The sequence below is a fragment of the Sphaerodactylus townsendi genome, linkage group LG10 (genome assembly GCF_021028975.2).
Source record: "Sphaerodactylus townsendi isolate TG3544 linkage group LG10, MPM_Stown_v2.3, whole genome shotgun sequence".
In the NCBI taxonomy this organism is placed as follows: domain Eukaryota; kingdom Metazoa; phylum Chordata; class Lepidosauria; order Squamata; family Sphaerodactylidae; genus Sphaerodactylus; species Sphaerodactylus townsendi.
This window is the reverse complement of record NC_059434.1, coordinates 35,081,117-35,108,078: the sequence shown is the minus strand read 5'-3', so window position 1 is coordinate 35,108,078 and position 26,962 is coordinate 35,081,117. Positions and strand designations below refer to the sequence as shown.

The following is a 26,962-nucleotide window of genomic DNA, read 5'->3' as shown; positions in this document are numbered from 1 at the left end:
TAAGTACCCCCTCCACCGGCACATTTGCCCCTTGTGCCTGTGGAGTAGACACCCATGTCAGCACAGGGGTGTGACTGCTCCAGAGGGAAATTTAACCCCTGAATTGGGTTTTAAGTCTCTTGTCGAAAATATACAAGGAAAAGCTCATTATTTATTTTATTTTATTTTATTTATTTATGGGATTTCTATACCGCCCAATCCCCAAAGGGCTCTGGGCAGTGTACAACATGGATTCCATATACAGTATATAAACAAAACCCCATTAAATTAAAATGTAAGTTTAAAAGTTTAAATATTTAAAACGCAGCAGTAATTCAGTAAAATGGCGTCAGCAATACCCCAGATTAAACCCTCCCAAAAAAGGGAGAACAAGACAGTAACAAAAGTGGGTCCCCTAGATGACAGGGGGACTCCGAAAACCAGAGGAATAGAGTAGAAGGGGCACCTAATCAGCGGCTGGGCACTCCAAAAGCCCGGTGGAACAACTCAGTCTTACAGGCCCTGCGGATAACAAAAAGATAACAAAAAGATCCCGCAGGGCCCGGACAGCTGGAGGGAGAGTGTTCCACCAGGCAGGGGCCAAGGCAGAAAAGGCCCTGGCCCGTGTGGAGGCCAGCCGCATCATTGAGGGGCCAGGAACCACCAGTAAATTGGCCTCTGCTGAACGCAGGGGCCGAGTAGGGACATATGGGGTAATGCGGTCCTGAAGATACGAGGGTCCCAGGCCGCGTAAGGCCTTAAAGGTTAACACCCACACCTTGAAGATGATTCGGAACTCAACTGGGAGCCAGTGCAGGCTGCGCAGCACAGGTTGGATGTGATCACGATAGGCGCCCCCTGTGAATTCACTTTCAAAAACATTCAACTAATGTTGAGAACCAATTAAACTGTTCAGTGATGTATACCACGGTCCTTCCTTACCTTTTGTGAAATCCAAGTACCTAATTTAAATAGATTCCACCAAATATACTGTTAAATATACACAATTTTATATGACTTAATTCTGAATTTACAGTATGAATTTATTTACTAAAAATCAGACGTTTTGGATTTTTTAAAAGTTCCAGTGACTATAAATGATTTGAAAGAAAATATTTTCTTTAACAAGTGTCAGCTTGGACATATCATGGGTGATGCCTGCTGCCATTTTACCTTTATTTAATGAAAAAAGGTGTCTTGTTTTCTGCATAGCTGACCTCCAATTGTTTCCTGGGCTATATATTTTTGAAAGGCATCACTGCAGGGTTCCTACATATAATTGTACCACTGGCTATCAGAACAGTAGGGATCTCTGCTACAGACAAGACATTCTTGGCATGAAATATGACAGTTTTCTTCGGTCTCTCCAGTGCCTATTGGTGCATATAAAGTGGTTGTTTCAAACAGGTCTATTATAAAATATACTGGGTTTTAATATATATATATATTTTCAGGATACCTGATGAAGGCTTGTTGCTATCACTAAGCAAATTAAACTAACTTTTCCATTTGCCTTTTGAAATAATTCATAACATTGTATCTGAGAATAGCCTAAACAGGTATTTTAGGTTTGTACCAGAATATGAATAACAGAACATGTTAGAAGGAAGCATGTCAGATATTCATAGATCCAAACTATGCAGGCAAATTGACAAGCTCTGAAAGGCTTTCCAGCTTATTAGGAACAATATGAGTGATTTTGGATTTGAAATCCTTCCATCCCTATATTTGACATGTCTAATGCAGGACAAACTATGTCAATACAAAAAAGATGCTATTAATTCTGAAAGGTGAATAGAATGGAGACACTCAGAAAAAGTTTCCTGCAATCACAAGGGGAAAGCAGTACTTGTATCCAGGTAACTATGTATTGCTCTACTGTTTTCAATGGAATCATGGATAACAAAAAACTGCCAGATTTAGACCCTGAGAGGCCATCTTTCTCTTTAAGGACTGCATAGAATTGTGGCTGCAGTGACACAAATCACAGCTCATGGGGGAAAAATCCCCAGTAACTAAAAATACAAGGAGAAAAAAAGTCCAGCTAGAATAATCTTGTGCTTCATTTGTTTCTGCATAAAAGAGGCAATATGTTATTGTTCGAGTTATCACAATGCAAGTTTTATATTAGTGTGCACAATTTGTTAAAATTGTTTGGTGGGGTGAAGAACTATTCAGTTCAGGTGATCAAGAGCCTTGCCCATTTTTTGTGATCCTGTTAGTCATGCATTTGACAGATGGGTCTTTCTTGTATGAGAGAACCAAAGCAATATCAATCTAACAACATAGTTGGCTGTGTACCTCAAATAAAGGGTTAATTGTGGCAGCTACAATACTGTCCAATCCAGTCCTTTTCTCCTATTTTGCTGCAAAACCGCACTGCCATTTAAATGGTTTTACCCAGAAATATTCCTCATTTAAATACAGAAAATACATTTCAAGAAGATATTTCCAAATAAAAAGCAAGGTCAGAAAGATGGTTTCGTGACACTATTGAGGTGCTCGTTTCTTTGTGTTCTCTTTAAAATGGCATCTTTGGTAGAATTTGAAAAATAATTGTCCACTTTCTGAACCTTTTTGCTATACTTTCATACACGCTTAATATTTACTTAAGTATTGCAACACTTGGCGCAAACATAGGCTCATTCCGCACATGCAGAATAATGCACTTTCAAACTGCTTTCAGTGCTCTTTAAAGCTGTGCGGAATAGCAAAATCCACTAGCAAACAGTTGTGAAAGTGGTTTGAAAACGCATTATTTTGCGTGTGCGGAAGGGGCCATATATTTCCCCTTATAGCATTTCTAGGGAAAGTGTGCAAACTTTTTTTTTGTGAACATGGAAGCCCCCAAAGCTTAATTCCTTCTTCAATTATTGAATATAAATGCTGAGGTTAAGAGGAAACCGATGTTAAATGCAGTCCACTACTTGTTGAGATGGTTTCCTCAAAGTGGGATTAGCAGCCATGAAATGAAACTGTGTGAATCCTGGAACTTTATTGCAGGCAGCACCTGTGGCAGGAAGGGGAAAGATAAGAAAATAAAGAGAGCAAATATGATAGATGCATTAATCTGTTTCCTTGTCTTTTTAACATCTGAGGATTCCTCTAATAACTTGACTACAATGGTTTAATTATTCTTTCATAGCCTTAATTAACTCAGCATTGAGATTTCTTTTTAAAGTCTCTTTTTTAACCTTTGAAGAAGAAAGGGCCTCCAAGCAGCTCCCTGGACCTCATCTCCTTAAAATATAATTCAAAGTTTAATATATTTTGTTTTAAATTTACATCTTAATACTGGGAAACGTAATGAGTCCTTGCATCTCTAATCTTTCAAACACAGAACAGTGGGAAATTAAAGATAAAAGAACTCCAAATAAGCACCCTAACCCAATAAGCCATATTGATTAGCAAAATGATACTTCTTCCTGATCCAGTGGCTAGCTAATGAGTCACCCAGCATGTCTGATCTCTGAGCGCTTTGAAGTCGCTACAGCCACATGTTATTTTCTGACGAGAATGTGAACATTAAACACTTTCTTAGTAATCACAGTCATACCTAGGCAAATGTGAAAAATGGAGGATATATGCAGAGTCAAAGTTTTGCTAACTTGCACAAATGTAAAATGAGAACGGGGGAAAATGTTTGAAGACATACCGTAGCTTCCACTTGTGTTGGCACAGATAACAGCACCAAAGAAGTTTGAGGCATACTTCCGAATTCTAGAAATAACTTGCTGGCACGCCAACGTTGGCTCCATTCCCATTCGCATATATTCCACGGCTTGATAGCTGGTTTAAGGTAAATGAACAGACAAGCATTCTCAAAACTGTCATAGTAAGCCTGCCGCTCCCATCAAGCAAATGATTTTTACGACTTTCTCCAGTAATAAAAATGGGCTCGTGAAAGTGAACTAGTGAAGTTGCTAGTGCCCCCTAGAGCCCTTTGCAGCATCACCTGGATGCTTTAACAGGAATTCATACAGGAAAACTACTGTTTTAAGAAGAAGGGTGAGATACTAAGGAATCATCATACCATTTCATAGTTTTGCATTCATAGGACTCTTTAGATTTTTATCCATGGCGGAGTTCAGAGCAGGATACACAGATTTCCTGTCATCTGTTTTATCTGCACAACAATGTGTGAAATTATTTCCTTAAAACATAAGACAATGACTGGCCCAAGGCTGTCCACTGAGCTTCATGGATGAACAAGGATTGGAATGGGGTCTCTCCATGTCCTGGACTGTCCTGGGTTAGAATGGGAAAAGGAAACTTTGGAGGAGAGCAACCTGCTCCCAAGCTCTGCCCTGGCAGACCCACCCAGTGAGGTGGAATTTCTATGCCAAAGGGACCCTGGGTAAGCACTGACACTGCTTCCTGAGCCTGTAGGGTCCTCATGCTTGGAGGTCCCAGCATGGACCCACCTATGACCAAACCCATCACGATCTCCTGAAGCACTACAGAAATGGAAGAGGCAAAGTTTAGGGCTGAGACATGTCTGGCATCTCAAGGTCTCCCCTCTGCTAAAGTAATGCTAGGTGAGACAGATAAGTCATCACAAGATCTGGGCCCCAGTACTCTTTACAAGTAGTCAAGTTGACTTAACTTACTAAGAGAAGCCTGACCTGAAATCCAGCACCACCAGTAGGGGAACTCACTACATAAGTCTGCAACCTTGCTGCAACCCTTTTAATAAACCCTACCAGTTGCCTGTCTTGTTGAAGTTCTGGAAACCTACTTAGTCTATGATTCTGGAAATCTTAGTCTATGATTCTGGGCTGTACTACTGAACCCTGGATTTTGATTTTGGACTAAAAGCCAAGAACCCTTGCTGAGAGACCTATTGTGGCCTAGGACTTACCTCTAATGTGGCATATAGGCTAAACCAGTTCTAATATGACACAGTAATGGCTACACTACACTGGCTCTCCAGAAATGAAAGATGATATACCATTTTAGCTTAAGAAAGAGAGATTTCAATTCTTTGTTAGAGGATTGAGATTATGTAGCATAGGAACTCACAGTCCAATGATCAAGCAAATATGTGTATCATTTATTTGTTGTTATGACTTACAGAATTTTAATTGGGAATCCTGTGAGTACCCAATTCTTTCTAGAATCTCTATCCCAAATGATATCAAAAGTGCCTTGTCCTGAAACTTTCTAGAATCTCTCTCCCAAATGATATCAAAAGTGCCTTGTCCTGAATATCATTAAGTTAAAAACCTGGGCAAGAAGCGCATCATAACATCACCATCTCCAGTGGCAGCAGCAGCTCCAGCTGTGCTATCAGCGTATGCTCCAGCTCCAGCTATGGGAGAGTCGCCCACACGTCTAAATCAGGAGAAGGAAAATAATGTTAATAATTTGGCTGATGAGGACAATATTTGGTATTTCATACTTAAGAAAGCAGTTTGAAGGAGGAGTTCTCTGTGAGGCAGAATATCTTTGTTGGGGCATAACCAGTTCAGGTTTCAGGTCACTCATGCAACTGAACATTCTTCCACAAAAACATTCCAAGTTTTTTTGGGGATTTTTGCTTGTTTCTTCATGGCAGCATGTTAAATCACATGTATTCCCGCCTGCAGTCTAAAATGCAAACTCAATGAGAGCTAGATCCAAGTCTCAGTAGTTTATGACAAATTAGGTTCTCCTGTACTAGGGAATTATTTCATTATTTTTTGATATTGAAATGGTTCCACTGCAGTAAACTTCAACCTAGATCAAAACACTTCACAAACAACTCAGCTAGTAATAACCCCCTTACTATAAATGAGAGAGCTGGGTTTAACTTTTAAAGACAAATGCTTGCTTAAGGCCTGCCTAGTGAATGTGGTCAGATTTAGATAGGTAATAAGGCCTTTTAGCAAAAATCACTAGCACATACTAGTTCAATTCAAGGCAGCCCTAAAGAATAAAATTTTATAATCAGTAATAGTTGCTGGTTAATATATTGGTGATTCTTCATGAACCAAGCTTTTCAAAGTTCTTTTATTCCAGTTATATAAAATGTACCTCCATTATAGGAGCAGTTAATACACACAGTGCACAGTTCAGTTTAGAGAAATATTTCAATCTACATGCAATAAAGAATTATATTATGACAAATACAAACCCCTGGATTTTGTGGACAGCGCCATTTGTAGATGTCCCTGCAGCAATGCTTCCATTTTGACCAATCACAATCATGCCTAAAAAGCCAAAAAGAATGAAACTTAGGGCATGGCAAAAAGTCTATCAATTGACTGAAAGGTACAGCCTACCCTGTGTGGGAGTTAGGATTATGTGTAGCATACCATGAGATAAATTCAGATTAGAGCCAGGGAATGGAGGGGGTGGGGAGAGGTTTAGCCATTTCCCCCATTTTTAACAGCGCACAGTAATTACCCCAAGCAAGGGCAGCTGGCTGGGGAGCACTTGCAGGCAGTTGTATGCAGGAACTGGAAGGCAGGGAAGGGGGCATGACTTGGAAGGCAATGGCCTAGCAGGGGAGCACATGCCTTAGCACCGATGGAGCCAAGGGGTAAGGTAAGGTAATGGGTGTGATGCCGGGAAATGTGTTGCAGTAACTGGTTGCCAGAGCAGGCTGGTTGCCACACACCTTGTGACTCCCCTTGATCCTAGGGAGGTTAGATCTCCTTCCAGCCTGCTGGGCACCCTGTCCCTGCTCATCAGCAATGGCCAGGATCACACACTGACTTCCAGAAACAAAGTTTTAGGATGGGGGATGCAGTAAGAGACAAATGCAGGAAAGTCCTGCTCTGCAAAGTCTGGATGATTGCATAATGCTGCCCTTACCGGAAAACAAAAACTGAGCAAAGGGGCAGTTTGCCTGCAGTGGGCAAAGCGCCTCAATAGAGCTGCATTGGATCTGCTCCTTCTTCACAGCAACTCAAAAAACACCCTCCCCAAAGGAAAACTGGTTGTAAGAACAACTAGATTGGCAAGCTGCCATGGTATAAGTGTTCATGAGTACACACCTTAGTAAGAGCTTTATCATTTGACATTTTTAAAGTGCTAATTGCTTGGTGATTATAAATTTAATCATACTAGAAGTGTCTCCTTAAGACTGAGACTTGTGTTCCCAAGTCACTTAGGTGTTTTTGTAAATTTCATATATAATTGCTATGCAGATGGAGAGATCAAACCCAGAAAACACCTTCTCCAGCTTTAGTAAACTTTTTCCAATGTGAACTTGCATCTGGTGTTTACAAAGATTTGTCAGCTCTATGTAGTTTTGAAACATCCACAATGAAAATCAATGTGACATATTAAGTAACTCTTGACATGATTTCCTAAATAACAGAGCCTACCTCGATGTATTTTTACATGCAGTGTTCTGACCTGAAATGTTAGTATGGAACTGCATCTTGTGTCCTGTTTTGGCAATATTTTACCTTTTCTTTATCATCACGTTCCTTTGATGGCAGGTCTTGAACAAGCAATGTTTTGCCAAGTTGTTTGAAAAAAAAACAACCCAAACAGAATGAAGCCACTGGGGGTGCAATTTAAAGGCAAAGAATGGTGCAAAGGTTGAGGGTGTTAACTAAACATTTTCCAGATTTTGCTTCTGAACATTATATCTACACCCACTGCTTTTGTCCTCACTGGGGAAAACTTACAGGTGAACATATGTTTTCTCCAAAGTGAAAAGAAATTTGTGAGTAGTTAAGAGATTTGTAGATTTAAAAATCTCTCTTTCCCTGTTCTCTTCTTTTCAATTTCAGCTTTAGCAGCTGTACTGTATAACATTTTAAAAAGCAAGCAGAAGGGTCATGAAATTATACAGAACATATATTCGGCCTATAGTAGGACTTCACAATCCAGAGCCACCGCCACTATGCTCTCCTAATGCAAGCTCTGCCAATTTATTAGGACAGCTAGATTGAAGTCCAGTACTACCTTGGAGACCAACAAGATTTTTTTGGTGGGGTATAAACTTTCAAGAGTCAAAGCTCCCTTTATCAAATACTAGTTGGAAGGGAGATCCCAGAGTCATATCCCAGTCAGAAACTGGGAGGAATGTTGCTAAGAAAGGACATAGAATGCAAAGGTATAATGTAATCAGCTTGATTTGAGCAGAGGTAAAGTGCCAACGGGTAGAAAATAAGCAAGATAAAAATCCTTGGTCCCTATTCAGCCTTGGGTGTGTATGTGTGTATTGTTCTGAATTTGTGAATGAACTCAAGTTCAGCAAACTCATGTAATCTCCCTTTGAAGCTTCACTGTATGAGGACTGCCACTCTTAGATCAGCAATGTCCTGTAAGATTAACATGTCCTCCCATTGGTTTTTGAGTGTTGTGATTCCTAATGTCAGATTTATACCAATTTATTCTATTGCATAGGGACTAACATGTTTGTCTAATGTACAGTGTGGAAGGGTACTGTTGACATTTTATGCCACATATAACCCTGAAAGATGAGCAAGTGAATGAATCTGAGATGTTATGGTTGGCCTCATTAGGTCTGGCAACTGTGTTGTCAGAGTGATTATGGGGACAAAGTTAGCATCTTGGTTTGTTGTAGGTCCTGGTCCCAGAGTCCCTGTCCATGTTCAGAAGCACACTGTTGTGGCTGACAGGTTGTTTATGGTTAGAATGCTGTATGTGGACAAGAAGAGGAGTGTAATTGTCCAGCATAGATTGTAGGTTGTTAATGATGGATTGAACCAGTTTGAGCTGAGAAAAAGAAGGTCACTTATGCCAGATCTCAATAGGAAGAATTAGGTCTTGCGCTTCGTGAAAGAAATGAGACAAGGTTTTGGAACTTGGTATCCTTAGGTAAGGCCAATGCATATCCATTGTAAGATACCCAGTTAATACTAAAGACACGCGTTTCCACTTCAGCCGGGTTGCTGGAAACTCCCTTTTAACTGATCAATATATTTTTCCACTACGCTTCTCTGATGTACATCAGCAGCCCTCAACATCTGAGGCAAGAGGTCTCACTGTCATCTAGCAAAAGCCCTGGAGAAGATATGACCCTTCTGGAGCTTTTAAAGCAATTTCAGAATTGGTGAGAGCCCCTTTTGGAAAGAGTGTTTATTCAGATAAATTCTTTTGGAAGCCTTCTACTGGCTAGAAGCAAAGTATAGTCATCCCAATATATAAAAGGGATAATAAACACAACCCCCACAACTATAGTTCCATCATCTTGTTACATATTGCTTGTCAAACTGTACAGTAACTTCTCATTGAGAAAACTGGTACATTGGGAGCTGGACAATCAGGTCATCACTCCAGTACAAACTGGCTTTAGGAAAGGCTAATGTACTATCAACCACTGCCATGTCTTACTACAGACTGCGTAAAACGTATTACCAAAAATATTTATGTGGCTTTTATTGATCTTGCTGCTGCCTTTGATAAAGATTTTGATTTAAACTGGCAAGCACTAACGCTGATAACATCTTTTGCTTTCGATAAGGAAATGTCACAGTAACTTTCTTCTAAAAACAGAGGTGGAATTCCAAGTTTCCTGACATATAGCACCTCTGTGGTTAGAGGTGTGATACAGGGTTGTGTTCTGATTCCTCCTCTTTTCAACCTTTTACACTAGCACCATCATTAAGAGACCATCAGGTGCTGACACCCCCCCCCCCCCCCCGGCTCATGGAAAATATTAGCCTTTCTGTATGCAGGCAATATAGTCTTGCTGTCCCTATCCCATACTGGGTGAAGAAGGTTGCTGTCTAGACTCAAGGACTACTGTAAAGAAGAACTGTTAAACATTAATTACTATAAGACCAAAATGACAGTCTTCAGAAAACAGCAATGAATTTCCAGATGGTGCACAGATGATTTCCAAGTTGACCAATGTTGAACCTTCAAATGTGGGAATCGCATTTAGTGTCACATTTGCGTATAAGGCCCACCTTATAAAAGCAACATCCTTCTAGGTGATGGGAGCCGTCTTAAAAATGTATTGTACTACAGGGTTTTTTCTCAAGATATTCAGTTTTAAAGCTCTTCCGCAGCAAGGTGACTTCCCAATTTTTATATGGCATTTAGGTTTGGGGATGGAATGATGCTTTGCTAGCTAATTTGGAGAGAATCCAAAATATCTTTCTGAAAAAAGATTCTAGCTCTGCCCCCAAACATTCCAGCTGCCTTGCTGAGAGCGTAAATAGGTCTCCTGTCCCTTCAGGCTAGTGCACACAAAGCCCATCTTAACTAGTATCATAAACTGAAGACAGTTCCAGCAAGCCATCTCTCAGGCATTTATTTTACCATAATTCTAAAAGACCTCATATGGTCAATCTATTACAATAAAATCCTTCAATTATACAATTTGTCACATGGTGTTCATGGGGTCTCCCAGGTAAATTGCATGGGCCCAGATACATAGATACAATGCCGTATTCAACAGGCAAATCATATTAAGATCCAAATATCCATAATGGTACAAATTAATTAATTTTTCTAGGGCACACTACCTATCTAAGATCACATTTTAAAAAGGATTATCAACCTTTATATCTATTCACTTTTAAAATGATGCAAATTGTCATGTTTGCAAGAAGTTATACCCAACAACCAGTTGGTCAGCATCTATGCATTTGCAGAGGTTCAAAACCTGAAGATCCATGCCATTATTTGCTTGTTTGTCATTATATCTTGTAACAAAGCAAAAAAAAAATCAGATACCAATCTTGGCCAATTTAGGCCCATGCACAGTGATGGAGAAAGTTTTATTTCTTTGTGCAGATGCTGGACCTGCAGTGTCTTATAAAGTTGCCTTCTTTGCTTTAAGTTGCAAAGAAAATCTGGATCAGGGTGGCTAATGCAATAAAACTGAACAGAAGTGAACTACAAATACCATTTTTATGAGGCTGATGTGAAGTGAGATTTTCTATTCATAAAAATAAACTCTATTAAGGCAGCTTTTAAAAATCATGTTATAACATAGGATTAAAATCACAGCAGGATTGAAACTTCCTAACATGGGTTTCCTTTATTCCACAGTCTTTTCCAAGCCATGGGTGTTTTTGCTGTTATATTTTTAGTCAAATTCCAGATAGCTTTGAATATTTTTTCAAAAAAGGTTTTATGTTTAACAGTCTGATAACAGCAGTGGGTTAGAGAAACAAATCCGTTGAGATCTAAATTGTTATTAAAACGTAACTTGTAACAATGTTTGTTACGTGGTTTTACAGTTTTTTTTCTTTGTTAATTTTTGTGGCCTTTGGCCCTATGCAACAAAACTGAACTTGAACCTGAGCTGAGAGCTGCATGTGATTACCACTGGTGGTAACTCCTGACAGTTTATTCTCGCAAAATCCTGTTAACCTCTAAAGTGTTACTGGACTTGAATCTAGCATTTCTACCGCAAACCAAAATGCCTCTCCTCTGAAATTGTGTCATTAGGATTTGCATTAAAATGATGAAACAGGGTGCAAATAGTTCAGATTCTCAAACTAAATAGAGAAGTGTAAGCTAGGTAACCACAATATCTAAGTACCAAGTAAGTTTACTGTTTATTGCTGCATCTCTGATGCTCTTTTGTGCATCTTTTATACTTGGAGACAGGAAGATTCTGGCTGTGCTTTTGTTTGATCTTCCTGTCTCCAAGTATAAAATTGCAGGAATGGTCAGAGGTACGAGCCCTTGGGCACAAGGGCAAAAGGCAAAGGGCTTTTGGCTTATGCCCTGTGGCCTTGGATGACTCGGTTCATCAGATCCAGGATCAGACCAAGGTATAGCTATTTAATTTTTGTTTGGGTCCCTTTGAGGGAAAAAGACAGAATATTCTGTTATCTGTAACTTACATAAAATTAAAAACATACGCTCAATCAGGTCTGTCAAGGATGACAGAAAAACCCCCCTAAGTTTTGTGGCGTGGAATAGTTGCAAAAAATATACCGATAGTATCATGATTATGAACTTGAATTGTTCTTTCCAAGATGTTCTGCTCTTCTGTACTGAAATCTTCAATCTTTTTGTATGGTCCGCATGATTTTGAAGCATCTGGCATAACGTTCTGCAATCAAAATTTTATTCATATGAAATCCTTAAGAAAGAAAAAGGTATCTTACAAACTTGTATCTTTTTGTAAGTCAAAAAACAGAACAAAATTTCCATACTAAAAGAATAATATAAGGCTTCTGTATATGTCAAGAGCAAAGTTTTGTTGAAAGCAAATTACTGTAGTTCAGACGCTTTGAACAAAGAACAGACAAAGCATATTTCTCAATTTAGAGTCACTCAATATTGAAACACTTCAGTTACAAACAACCCTCTCAGATCTCATGTTGTTATGTGATTTGCAAATGTGTCCTGCAATGAATAGCCAGAAGAGAAATACAATACATCAGCATTCTGTGTGCAAAAAACCCAGCATGATAATATTTCTTACCACCTACAGCTGTAATTTAAGATCAGTTCTTCCCAAGTCTTATGAGCATCCCTACTGGTCACGATAAGACAACTTGCATATATTTAAAGCTACACTGCTAGTCTCTGTAGGACTGAAGCCTCATAACTCTACTCACTTTCCCATTGTACACACTTCACAAACTACAACACTGTTGTTTTCCTGTCACTGGTGACTCCACTAAAGCCACAAGGATTTCTGGGGTTTAACAAACTCAAATTTCCCCTTGCAAGATTTCCAATGTCCCTCCAATGATCTTGGTTTCTTAATAGGCCACTGCATGTCTTTTGTTTTATGTGGAAAAACTTGCAGAAAATACCCTAGATATGGCATTTTTGCAGGCTGCAAGTAAGAAAACTGATTTTTTTAAAATCGCAATTTGCTCCCAATTCAAGTATGAAACAATGATGGTAGAAAATCTGGTGATATTTCTTAATTGCTGGGAATGTTAATTACCCACCAGTTTGGCTCATGGGTAGCAACCTCAGACAACGTTAGGCTGCAATTATTTATTATTCATTAAATTTCTATGTCGCTCTTCTCCTTACAGGTTTGGAGCGGCTTCTAACAATAACAAACAAAAAATTATTTACTCAATTTAACATATACAATAAAGCACACAGAAAAAGACAATAGGTGGTGAAAATAAACTCATTTTCTGAAGAGAAGAATTCAATCAGATGGAACAATGGATGAAGCTCAAATGGAACAACTCAAGCATGCCTGGCTATAGAGGAAGAGATAATTCTGTTTGTGTGATTACACACAGTTTTCTCACATCACATCTGGCACTGTTGCCTCCCACCTATAAAGCATATCATCAAAAGAAAAAAATGATTTACATTTCGTGTTGAGACTGAATCTTTTGGTGTTTTTGTGCATTTTAGCATGCCAAGCTAAATGAGAATGTCAAATTAAAGATTCAAAAAGAACGACTGTATCTGAAGCTTAATGTGAAAGTTCTGGATTTCAGTGTGACCGTCCTTCCAAATAAGCTTGTTTCGGTTTGCATCCATAATGTAAGATGTCCTCATCCTATTGGTTGCCACACTGACGAGGTATTCATACATTTACCAGGATCACTGCGATGCTAAAAAATGAAACAGAACACCGCTTGCATGTTCATAACAGAAACGAAACAAACAAAAAAACAGCTGGGGAGAGAAACTGTTCCACAAATTCTAATTCTAAGCATGTCAACTTGAAGCAAAGCTAGGAAGTTCCATTCTAAAAGGGAGAACACATCAGATGCAGTGTTGAAGGCTGTAAGTGACAAATGAGAGAAAGTGGAAGTCTTTAATTAGTTCCCAAAGGAAAGCCAGTTGAAAGCCCTGAAGAGGGAAGACTTTTGAAAGAAAGTAGGGAGGGAAGAATCTGTCTTCATAAGCCATTATCACCAAGTCACCTGCTTGAAAAAGCAAGAAAGCTGGATAAAAATATAGAAGTCAGGGTTGTCAGTAGTTAGTGCTGATTTGGCTGGCAATCAGACAATTAAAAAATAGCCCAATTGGCTCCAGAATATTACTTAAAGTATGCTCAGTTGCTTTGCAATGGTCCAGCAAAGGGTTTCCTCAAACAGCTAGGAACATTCTATGGCTACAATTCGTGGGAATCATCCTATTCTCCTTCCTTCACCAACTGAAAGATCTGGCACAAGTTCTGCAAATTTAAGAATAGCTATCCTTTCCCCATGCTTCCTTAATCATCTTTCAATGACAAATTATATCTACATTCAAAGCTGATTAAAAATTTGCAAATCAGACTGCAGACACCCATGCCAAATTCAAATGAAAGCTAAATCCAGAAATTATTTATTGGACATATAACTGACATATTATCTAATTTTCAAACTTATAAAAATTATTTAGTAAACAGCAACACAGTCAACCAGGGCTATAGAGAGAAAAGAGTTGTAGTCTACCTTCCAGAAGTTTGGCTGACAGTTTTGATTAAGCCACTTTAAATATATTGAAAGAGAATTCTGTGTAGTCAAGTCTTCACTTGGAAATCCCATGCTTTCTGCAAACATGGTGGCTTGGAAGGAGAAAGAAAAGAAAAACCAACCATGTGTACATATCATATAACAGTCATGCATAATAGTGACATCCATTAGCTTAGATGTAGACCATCTTCACAAGACTGCAGCAAGGCATCTTTAAATTATAATGATCTCCCTAAAAACGAGGACTATTTTGTCGAAGGCTTTCACGGCTGGATTCAACTGGTTGTTGTGGGTTTTCTGGGTTGTGTGGCCGTGGTCTGGTAGATCTTGTTCCTAACGTTTCGCCTGCATCTGTGACTGTGACAAAGTGTGTAGCAGACTTCTCTCTGTGATACACCTCTGAAGATGCCAGCCACAGATGCAGGCGAAACGTTAGGAAAAAGATCTACCAAACCACGGCGACACAGCCCGGAAAACTCACAACAACCAGAGCACTATTTTGTTGATTTTTATCATAAATTGTATAGGTTCGCTGTTATTTTTTTACTTTCTAATGGGTTGTGGACTTTTTGAGATAAATGTATTTTACAATTTTTGTTTGTTGTTGTTTTATCACGTTATATTGGTTTTTCTGTTTGATCTGCTGTGATGTATTGGTTTTAGGCTCAAGACCTTTGGTCATGTGAGATTTTTAATAAAAGGTAAGCACCATCTAGATGAGACTTCAACAAGGCGTCTTTAAATTAAACCACAACATCAGGCATCATGTGGATATCACCACTTTTCATGTGTGCTCTGCCTTGCAAGATGGGTCTTTCATTTTGTAGCACATTGTTCACAGTAGAAATGCGGACATTTTATAGGGTTTGGGAACAAAAGTATTTAGAGCTCCATTAGACTGCTAGCTAACTAGAAGAAAACATATGACTCTGTAACAGATAACTGAAAGATTCATGATTATACAACCCAACAAGGGACAGAATGGTTCAAAAATATTTTAGATACTAGTGATTTTTTCTGAATTTCCTGAAGATATTGTGATTGAATTACAAAACTATTTTAATATAATTTTTAATGCCATTAGGGACATATTGAACAGAAGAAACTGCTTGGGGACATATTTTGAGTGAGTATCTGATCATATTGTATTATTTTTAGCATTTACAGATATCTTAAAATATGTATCTAATGCAAAAACCGTAACAAAAATAGTTTTGAGACCGGAACCACCAACTTATTTTTGGTCACTGCTGTATTTATTATTGACAACTACAAAGCAATGGACTCTTTTTTGAAGAGTAATTGTTGTGAACTCAGTGAACTCGACTTCTGAGTAAACATACAAAGAGTTAGTCTCTATAACAAACAGGGCAAAAATAAACCATCAAATTCAGTTTACAGCAGTCCACTAAAATTAGCCCTGTTTCATACGAAAAGCAATTAGTTTGCTACACTACATTTATTCCATCATTTTCAATAAGATGCAATTATTACTCCTTTAAGTGTTATCAGGGCCATTTTTAACATGGCATGGATATAAAACTACTATTTCAAAACAGCCAAATGAAAGTTACCTGACTCGCCAACCAGTAAGGTGTGCCTAGTGTGCTGTATCACTTTTCGTGCCACACCAATAGCATTCTTTATCCGTCTGAGATCTGCGACAGCCCCAACTTCCATAGTGTTACTAGACAAAACAAAAAACGAACACCAAAAGCCAGATAAACATACAGCAAGGAATGCCAACTTCTATAGCACATAATACAAAACAGCACATGCCTTATAAAGAAAAAAGCACTCAGCTGTATCCAGACTAAATAGGCTATTTCCACCAATTCTCCCTTCCTGATGCAGACACCATGCCTCTAAAAGAAGGACAGTAGGAAAACATTACTAAATAAATAATTATTTAGTATCTTAATTTTACCACACAATGTTTTAGCTTTCCATCAGCTAAAATATCAGTAATATTTAAAAATATATAGTGTCAATGTTCAAGGGAACATGTCCTCTAGATTTCTTGGGATTACCAACCCTAGATAGTTGAATTGCGGTGTCATCTATTTCACAGCTTGACAAATCAGGTGCCAAAACACCTTATCACCTAGAAAGTTCAGCAATTATTTCATTGTAGTCTCTCACTCTATAATTCTCAATTGACGTGCAAAGCTTATTTATCATTTTGCATCAGAACATATAACATAAAAATAAATGTATTTGAAATTCTTGTCATTGCTTCACTTAAGAAATGAACTCATTCACTACTTCTGAACACTGGCTCCAATATTCAATTCAATTAGTCCAATATTCAATTCACTATTCAATTAAATGGAGCTTCTGAAAGCAATAATGGAATTATGACAAATTTGGGGAAAAGAAGTTAGGATTACAAGCTAACTTTTTAATGTGCCTATGACAAACTAGGGTTAATTCCTATATTCTGTCCTGTATTTTTTATTTTTACTGATATGCCTAATAAAGATTTGTTGAAGTTGAAGAACTCCTATATTTTCTTACATACTACAGTTTTATCACAGCTTCAATAAAATTACAAGAAATCGTGAAGAGGAGAAGATTAGGTTCTGTGGCAACAATGATTTAAAACCACAAGGCTCTGAAAAAGGAGTTTGGCTTCTAATTTTTAGGTTGTCCCCTGTAGGCGTTTTTTGTTGTTGTCAGGGACTGATCAATTCAAAGACTGACAGATTGATAACAGCCTACAATTGTTGATTTCTCCCTCTTAATTTTATATACCAAGAAGTCTCCTGATTTTGTGATAAGACCTATCGATTTTGGGACTCTGTGTTCGGGATCCTCTAGAAATCACAGTGCATTGTTGGCATACAATGCTAATTTGACTTCTTTTTCTCTAACTTTTATTTCCTTGATACAAGCACTTTAGACCAAAGTCAAACAATAAGGCAAACAAGGGGCAAATCTGCCTGGTTGTACTTCTTCTAGAAAAGGGTGAGCAATGAGTTTTCTTAAGATGTTGCATTGGTAGTTTAGATATATTATTTTAGCAGTTTAGCTATATCTTGCTATGTAGTTGGTTTCACATACTTTAGGGACTATCCTGTGACAGCTTAGTCCAGACCAAAGTATTCTGAAATTGTCATACCACAAATGGCTGACCATCTTCCTTTTTTCTGTGGCCGTGGAGCCTATTTATAATGATCAGCCTAACAATAATTAATTTCATTTGCATCTGACATGGTCACCACAATCACAAATCTTTTCTAAGACCTTTGTAAATTTGCCTTCTATCTCTAATTTAAGAATGGAAATAATTAATGCAAATAGCCCAGAAGTGGGGATTGATTAGTTTGCTATCTAGGTTACAATCTTGGCTGGATCAGTTTAAAATCATAGGTTCTGAGCAAGCAGGATTTCATAAGAATAAATCTACATTATATCACTGCACAGTATTATCCCATCTTGCAAACAAATATTCCTCTACTGGAACTGCCAAATTATTTTCATTGATTTAAAAGGAGTCTTCGATTCTGTAATCAGAAATCTCCTTTGGGATAAGATGAGGCTATTGAATGTGGATCTTAGGCTTTTATTTTTAATCAGGCAATTGTATATTAACACCATTTGTCATGTTGAATACTTTCATGATGGTGAGCTCACCAGTAGAATTTGTATACCCCGTGTAGTTAAGCAGGAATGTATATTGTCCCCCACTCTTTTCAATATTTTTGAATGATTTAGCTTATGACTTGTTTTTAATTAATGGTCACAGTCCTAAGTTGCATCTTGCACATGTTCTGTTACTTTTGTATGCAGACGATGCTGCGCTATTGTCCTTGTCTAGCACTGGGCTTAAAAGTCTAATGTATCTTTTTGCCAATTATTGTGAAGATAACAGGTTGGAAATTAATTATACCAAATCTAAAGTTCTCATTTTTGCAAAGAGCTGGAAGCCCATGTCTTGGCAAATTATGGGTCATAAGATCGAACAGGTGAAACATTTTAGATATCTTGGCGTCTGTTAGCGATACAACTTGTCATGGTCTTTCCAACAGCAGGCAGCAATTACTTCTGCACACACCAGGTTTGGATTGCAGTTGTTGTACAGATTCCCAATTTGGATTTCCGCAATAAACAATTCTTTCAATCTTTTACATTCCAAATTTCTTCGGAAACTAATGAGGCTCCCTAGATGTGTGCCTTATGCTGTGTTGTGTATAGAGATGTGTCAAACTATACTTGAAACCCTGGCTTGGATAAGGGCCATTAAATTCTGGCTGCATATTTATTTTCTGGCAGGCTCTGATAGCTACACATCCTTACTGTTATCTAACACCTTCATTTCTGATTGGTAATCTCTGATTATTAAGAAAGTCGAAGCTATTGGTTTGCCTCTGGATTCACTCAATATGTTCCCCTATACAGAAGCAATTAGATTAGTTAGGAATATACTCCTGGAACTAGATTTTCATAAACTGATGCTTGCAGCCAAGACAACCTGTTCTCCCACTACCTTGCTAATTCCATGTGAGTGTGGAGTTATGGCAACATTTCTTCGCTTATTAATTAACCCCAATCACCCTTGGAGCTATTGGAGTGAATATTATAAAAAGTGGAATGTTTTAAAAGGTTCTGCTCTTGTGCCTTGGCTACTGTTGAAACACTTGCCCACTCTTTATTTGAATTTCCTAAAAATGACAATATCAGGTCAAAATATATGGATTCCATTCTCTCTGCTCACAATGGCTAGAGTGAACAAATCTTTTGAACAATACTAATGTATTGTTCTGTGAATACTGTTGTTAATTTTATTCTTGAAGTCATGAATTCTTAAGTCTGTATTTAAAATTTATCTTTTATTGATTTTAACCTGTTTTGTTTGTATTGTGTGCCAATAAAGACTTTTGTACCACACCACAAATAGGTACATCAACAATTTTCCATGCCTGAGCAGTCTCTGTTGTGGCTCCTACTTTGTAGAACAGCCTGCCTGATGAAATCAAGAAGGCTCCCACACTTCATCTTTTCCACAGAATGTGAAAAATACATATGTTCTAGAAGGTCTTATACAGTTTTTCTTTATTGCACTGCTTTTCTAATTTGGTAATGTGCCTTGAGTCTCAGAAAGAAAGGCGGACTATAACTAAAAATAGTTATTGAAAAGAAAACCTCTAATAAACTTCAAATGAAAAAATGGTGGCAGCAGTAGGTACAGAACAGTCTATTCCACTGAAGCAAAGAGAAGAGATTTTGAAGTTTTTACACTAAATCTCCTATGTCCATGAAGCACTTACATACTCTCCCTGTGGATTTCTTACCCATCCATAATCATTGCATCCAATGTTGTTTCTCCATGTTCATCTGGACTGCCTCCATACCCCACACTTCCATCGCACTGTTCAATTTCACACTGGCCACAACCTTTCTCTACAGCATCAAGTTCAGAGCCCCCCGCCTGTAACGTGCTCCAAGCTGCAATCAATAACAATATCTGCCATAATATACTAATGTATTAAGGATTTTGTATGAAAATATAAAACAATTCAATTTTTAAAACATATACCACAAATCTCATCCCTGAAAAAACATCACACAATATGCATCAAATATTTTCATGAATGTTCATCAAAAGTTACAAAACAAGAATTCAATCAAGCAGGTGTTGTTTGTATGGGGAAAGTTACAGAATCCTTGCAGAAATTAAGGCACTTTTATTTTCATCTCCAGTGGTTAATGAGCAGCAGAGTCCTTTGCTGTGTTTTCAGTAAAATCTTTAGCATTCCAAGAGGTCATCCAATGGGTGTGCCAGCATATGGGCAATACCACCCTGGTTCCAAGCACACCCTATTCCCTGATAGTATGAATCAGGCAAAACAAAGGATTATCTCAAGACAAATTAGAGGCAGCCCCCTCCTCAATTCCTGCTAAAGCCCAAAGTGATCAGCTAATTATATACTGTAAACAAACTTGTGTGTATGTGAGTGTACACACTCACACATACAAAGAAACTAATGTATACTAATATCCAAATAAATCCTCAAATTACTCCACTGAAATCAACTGTCCACTGAAATCAACTGTCATAAGTCTACACAGAACTAAATTGTAATGGCAGCGGAGAATGGTTGGTTCAGTGGATAAACAGATAGTTAATGCTTGTTTGCAACAAGGTCCTTTCCAGAATGCATTGAAAGAAGCAGTTATGAAACAATTATTGGAAAAGTCCTTTGCCTACCAACTCTGGGTGAGGGCTAGCTGGTGGGCACAAGAAAGATGGCTTTTTCAGATGTGCCCCTCAAACTGGAATCCCCTAACTCAGAAAAGCAAGTCAGTCACTCCCGCTGCCCTGCAACACACACCATGGGGCTTCCAAATACTGGTTAAGATTGTTTTATTTTAACTTCTACTGGCTTGGTTTGTTCGCTTTTTCTCCACTGGTTTTTATTGTGTGTAGCCTGTACATGATACCTGGCGGGGGGATAATTTGATCACTTTACATTACAGCTATGGCTCCTGTTGTTTTGTTATTTCGTTTAATATTTTTAATTTGTCCACAGTCCACTTTGTGTATAAATCAAAGATAAAATTGTAGTAAATAAAAAATAAAGACTTCATTGTCACATATGTATTATAATCGCAGCAAAACAGGCCCTTTAGATAACCTCAGGGTTTCTCCATGCACAAGAGAATCTCGAGATATACATACAAATTTTTTAAACATCTCATTTCACCTCCCCTCCTGGCTGCCAGATAGCCTGATGAAATCCAAGCAAGTGTGCTAAGAGCATCCAAACGTGGGCAGGAGGGGGTAAAACTAGGTGTGCTCTAAACACTTATAATGTCTTGCAGATTTGCAAGTGAGTATGTGTGTTAGGCAATGTTCCAAAATTCATCTACCCACTCAGATGCAATTTTCTACCAGTCAAGATAGTCAAAGGATATCAGTTTCCAAGCATTCTTAAAACCCGAGGCTACCGGAATTTAAGCTGGATGGGAGGGAAGGCACATTCAACAGTTTCCCTGTTTCTTGTTCATTTTTTTCCATAGCATCTGGCACTGACCAGTTCATGTATAGGCTACAGAATTAAATGGACCATTTGTCTGACCTCAGCGTGTCTGCTCTCATTTTTCTTTTAAGGCTTGAGTCTCCAATGAACTCATTAACGTTTAAAAGAAAAGGCGAACAGCACGTAGGGTTGCCAACCTACAGGGTTTGGGCTTTTTTTAAAAAAACAAACACAAAAACTGCCGTTGCTTTTTAACAGCACAACAACACACACACAACTAACCAGGAGTGATTTTCTGGCATAGAAACAAGAGAGCGAAAATACTTCATGTTTTGTGTCAAGTTGCTGTTGGCAGAGGAACAGGGGCTGTTAAAAAAGCACCAGAGTGGTATGTTAACCCATTCCTATGATGGAGTACAATGCCACCGAGTGAGTGTTTTGAAAGCATTTAGTGACACCCCAATTGCTTTTCAACCCATGTCAAAACATCCCATTTGACACAAAATGGACTTGAATGCTTCATGAAAATACATGGTAAAGAAAAACCCCTTCTTTTCCCTATGAAGGTATGTAAACACCAGGTTGCTTTCTACCAAATCAGACTACAGGTCTAACAGTTTGTCAAGCTGATTTCTATTCCGCATGGCAGCAGCTCTGCATACTCTCAGATTTTCCCCATCACCTGATCCTGCCAACTGGGGATATCAGCAACTGATTGAAGCTGGGACCTTTTGCATGCAAAGCACAGGCTCTATCTCTGAACCATGGCCCACACCTCAATTCTGGAATCTGAGGTAAGAGTTCACATATCTCAATGCTGTGGAAAATCACAAAGGCACACACAGAAAACAGGCCTTGTCTGGGAGTATTATCCAACATGACTTTTATATAACCTGAGGAGCAAACTGCAAAAAGAGCTGATAACAGACTTCTAACCAACACCATACAGCTGACTATGGAGATTACTAAAGTCCAGTGGAACAAGAGATACAGCTGACCCAGCACAACCTTGCACTCTTCCTTGGTAAACTGTGTTCTCCCCCCACCCCCGTCCAAAAAACAACAGTTACTATTCTGGATCAGAATCCCCATTTCACTAAAATACAAACTTGTAAAACTGGCCATGGATGGGGAGGGGGTTAATGGACATTAAGAGGTAACTAATATTCAATAAGCAATGCTAAGTATTCAGAACAGGTTTGCTGCCAACGCCCCTGGACAAAGGAGATGTAACTATCAGTGTGGACCTTGCACTACAGTTAGGACAGGCTTCTTTCCAAACCTGTGTTTCAATGCAAAAGTTTTTCAACATTCATATTCATACATTACTTTTTAATGGACGAATGATATTATTTCTATGTAGCTGTGGGCCATTACAAACACATCAACCATTATTCAAAACATTATGTGTACACATGATAAATTAACATGTATAGCACTGGCTAAAATATGTAGCAATACACCAATGTAGCAATACACCAACCAAGAATCAGCTCTAAAAGACAGCTCCCTGCAAAAAATTTTAAAACAAGTAATTCAGATATATGCAGGGTATCTGCTTCCCACTTGGAACAATCACAATCAGGTACCATATTTTGTGGGACTGGTTTTGCAACCTCTAAGACAGAATCCTATTGGAATGCATGTGGTTCTTGGAAGAGGACTAATAATTCCATACGTGACTTTTTCATAAGCCAAGACTTGACAGGCTTGCACACCCTTCCCCACTACATGGGTGGACCTTCACTGATCCAGTGAGTTTGCTTGCACAACTGAACCATCAGTGATCGGGCATGATGCGAGAAGGAAGCTCAGAAAAAGGGGCTGCTTTGCTCTGAGGTTTTCTCCAGGCTATTCCCCTTCTAAAATTTGGAAGTAATTCACTCCCAAGATTTTTTTTTTTTTTTGCAAATTCACCTGCAAATTTGGGAGGAAATTACTAGCATTTAAGAAATCGAGCAAAGAGGCATGGGCAGAACGCAAATTGAGAAGGAGGGTCAGAGGTGTACCTGCTCGGTGACATTGGGTAACCCATGTATCCGGGTGCAACAAATTTGGTCACTTAGAGGGGCAAAACTGCCCCCCCCCCCATGTGACCAGATGCCTTTCCCCACCACCAGAGTCTTTGGCATCCTTCAGCCCGCCCACAGTGTCAAAGAGAACAACGTGGGTAAAGAACTGGCGAAGACAAATGGTGCCCCTCCAGCGGCTTCCCTTCTTCTCCAAGCAGGCTGCCCACCCAAAGGGAGGAGAAGCAGCGAAGGCACCTCTCCGGCTGCTTCCCTTCTTCTCCGAGAGGGCTGCCCACTCAAAGAGAGGAGAAGCAGAGAATGTGCCCCTCCTTCCACTTCTCTTCTCCAAGCAGGCTGCCTGCTCAAAGGGAGGGGAAGTGGTGAAGGCGCTCCTCCTTCAGCTTCTTTTCTCCAAGCAGGCTGCCTGCTCAAAGGAAGGGGAAGCAGCGAAGGCGCCCCTCCAGCCACTTCCCTTCTTCTCTGAGCGGGCTGCCCACTCAGGGGGAGGGGAAGCGGCAAAGGCCAGCCAGAGGCAGGGGTAGGGAACCTGCGGCTCTCCAGATGTTCAGGAACTACAATTCCCATCAGCCCCTACCAGCATGGCCAATTGGCCATGCTGACAGAGGCTGATGGGAATTGTAGTTCCTGAACATCTGGAGAGCCGCAGGTTCCCTACCCCTGGCAGAGGGTTTCCCTTCCTGCCCCTCTGGAGCTGCCAGTGTAGGGATGGGGAGCCTACTGACCTCTCTTGCTGTCACTCCACAGGCTGTGTGAGAACTTGCGCTCAGGTGCAAGGGACGGGGAAAACCCAGCCGGCTTCCCTTCCCGCCACTCTCGTGCTGCCGGTCCAGAGATGGGGAGCCTGCCAGTTTCTCTTGCTGTCTCTGCCCCAGCAGTGCAAGAACTCATGCTGCGGGTACAAGGGAGGGGGGAGAAGCCAATTGGCTTCCCTTCCCGCCCCTCTCGCGCTGCCCGTCCAGGGATGGGGAGCCTGCCGGCTTCTCTCGCTATCCCTGCATGGCGGTGCGAGAACTCATTTTGTCTCTGGGTGCCATAAGGTCCCCATACGCTTTTGAGGAGGGTAGAAAGATTTGCTTGGGAAAAGACTTGAACGCAAGACAACAGCACCTGCTTCGGTAGCTTTCCTAAATGCCCAGGTGTTGAGGACCAGAGGCAAGTCAGACGCCCCGACGGTCAGAGGAATCAAGTCCCCAACTGCCTGCAGCAGCAGAACCGACCACCACAGCTGAGGCCAGCAGCGGCAGCTTCCCATCGTTTGCAGAGCGCGATCCGCTCAGCACCGGCGCAGTGGCTGGAGCCCTCTTTCGCTTTCTCCCGCTGCCCGGTAGTACAGGGACATCAAACGCATGCGTAATAGGCAGGCGGGGGTGGAGCTTAATCTGCTCCATTGAGTGACGGCTGTTGTCATCAGGTGCCGCCTCCTTGTTGCTCGGTAGGGTGGAGGTGGGGAGGTTTTCTGTCTCGTTGTGAAGACAGCCTAGGTTGGGTGCGTCTCATTCTCCCCTTCATGTTTGCAAAGACTGGAAAGGAGACAGGAAAAATAGGAATTATTGTAAAGGGCAAGCAGGACTGGATAATGCTGTTATCTGAAAGAATATGTACTCGAAAGAGCTTCATTCTTTGTTACATGCATACCTACAATAGGCCTTTATTGGCATCAAAAGTATAATCCAGTATAATAATTAAAACAGTTGATTAATGTATTGTTGAAGGATTTAACAGCCGGATTCAACTGGTTGTGGGTTTTCCGGGCTGTGTGGCCGCGGTCTGGTGGATCTTGTTCCTAACATTTTGCCTGCATCTGTGGCTGGCAATCTGTGTGTAACAGATTTCTCTCTGTGATACACCTTTGAAGATGCAGGTGAAACGTTAGGAACAAGATCTACCAGACCACGGCCACATAGCCCGGAAAACCCATCCCAAACAGTTGAGTAACATTAAAAAGTAATAGGAAACAAAATAGAAAACAAAATTATGAAAATGCATATGTTATAGACGGTACCTAAAATTGATGCTTATTCCTAACAATGCAAAGGTTTATAGTGCCCTATAGGAAACTGGCGACTTTCTTACACAGATGTGCAAAAGGGCTATTTAATAAGAAGGACGTCAAAGCTGCAACAGAAGAGTTGGTTCTGGGTGGAAGAATAGGGGTTAAGAACTTAGCCGGATTCATTCTTTGTTATGTTTTCCACTCCTGGTAAGACAGCCTGAGCAACACATCTCTGGTAAGACTGATCGAGCAACACATCTCATATCAGAGGGTTCTTCTGCTTCTTAATCTCTTTTTCTGCTCTTTACGAACTAAATTTTAGAGAGCATACACCTATGTCTTCCAGCATCCTTATTTCCCATTCGCTTCCAGCAGCATTCCTGCAAGTTAAAGGTAAAAAAGAATATTATCTAAATATGGCTCTGTAGTGGTGTTCCATGTAATTCAAACATTGAACAGTTGTTAAAATTAAGATAATAATGCTCAAAGGTAACTACTGCTAAGCTGCATGTAGGAGAAAGCAACCCATGTTTGTAAAGAAGTTGTCCTTATTTTGGAGTCTGTCTCAAAAAGGATTCCACCCAAAGGCAAGGTTCTGGCTTGGTCTGCCTAAAATGACGTATCTGGGACTACAGACATGTAATGTGAATTAATGATGAATTTGACATGACCTGAAACAATCCCAAGGATTCACGAGGATCCATGTTTTTGAACCATGATTTGGGCCATTGGAGAGCCACAAATGTCAGATCCATGATTTTTGTGGTCAGATCTGTGGCTATAGACATGATATGTGATCTGATGGTAATTTCAGAATTACCTAGTGCAAAAATCATGCGGCTCTGTGCTTTGCAGCCATATTTTTGCACCACTGTGGTACCATGATGCAGCAGATATGTGATTTTTATGGTCTACCGACACGTAATTTGATGGTGAATTTAGTGTGATCTGAAACAAAAATCCCAAGGATCCACGACAATCCATGCTTTGGAACCATGTTTTTGCATCATTGCAAAGCCACAAAGCAACAGATCCATGATTTTTGTGGTCAGATCTATGGCTACAGATATGATATGTGATCTGATGATGATTTCACAGTGATCTAATGCGAAAATCTTGAGGATCCATGCATTGCAAACATGTTTTTGTGCAACTGTGGTGCCACAAAGCCGTGGGTGTGTGATTTCTGTGGTGCTGCCTATAGACTAAGACCTAGGCCATTTCCCCTCTGAGAAATTAAAGCCAGATACAACTAGGTTTCAAAAGAAACGGCACCTTTTCATCACTGCAGCATGTGTGTGATGAGGACATTGATGTCTATCACAGTTTCAAACAGTGCAACACTCCCCACGATCATACGATCCAACGCGCAATATGCTCAGCGGCTCTTTCTCGTCCTGATTGGCTGTTGCATTGTGTTGGGGCAGGAATTTTTTTTAAAAAAAATTGTGTAGCTACATTACCATGCACATCTGTAGATAACGTAACTGCTTTTCGCACTAAGCTACATTTATGCGTGGTTTCGGCACTCTTTACCCACGCAGCTGCGCTGGCACGAAAGTCTAATTTTAGTTTACAGTTGGCACAGAAATCACGTTCCACACAGCCACATTTCAACATAGCCTCTGCCGGCTCGAAACAAAAAAAAAAGGGCTGTGC

At 39.8% G+C, this 26,962-nt stretch overlaps 1 protein-coding gene across 1 annotated transcript; it reads right to left on the bottom strand.

The window, feature by feature from the left end:
- Window positions 1–706: 706 nt before the first annotated feature.
- Window positions 707–24,641, bottom strand: AGA (aspartylglucosaminidase). Its single transcript, XM_048509238.1, has 9 exons — window positions 24,418–24,641; window positions 19,589–19,742; window positions 15,869–15,981; window positions 14,274–14,386; window positions 11,842–11,959; window positions 6,095–6,170; window positions 5,206–5,313; window positions 3,635–3,768; window positions 707–2,989 (listed from the first exon to the last, which is right to left on the bottom strand). The coding sequence occupies exons 1-9, from the start codon at window positions 24,560–24,562 to the stop codon at window positions 2,889–2,891; spliced, it is 1,062 nt and encodes a 353-aa protein (XP_048365195.1). The 5' UTR covers window positions 24,563–24,641; the 3' UTR covers window positions 707–2,888.
- Window positions 24,642–26,962: the final 2,321 nt, after the last annotated feature.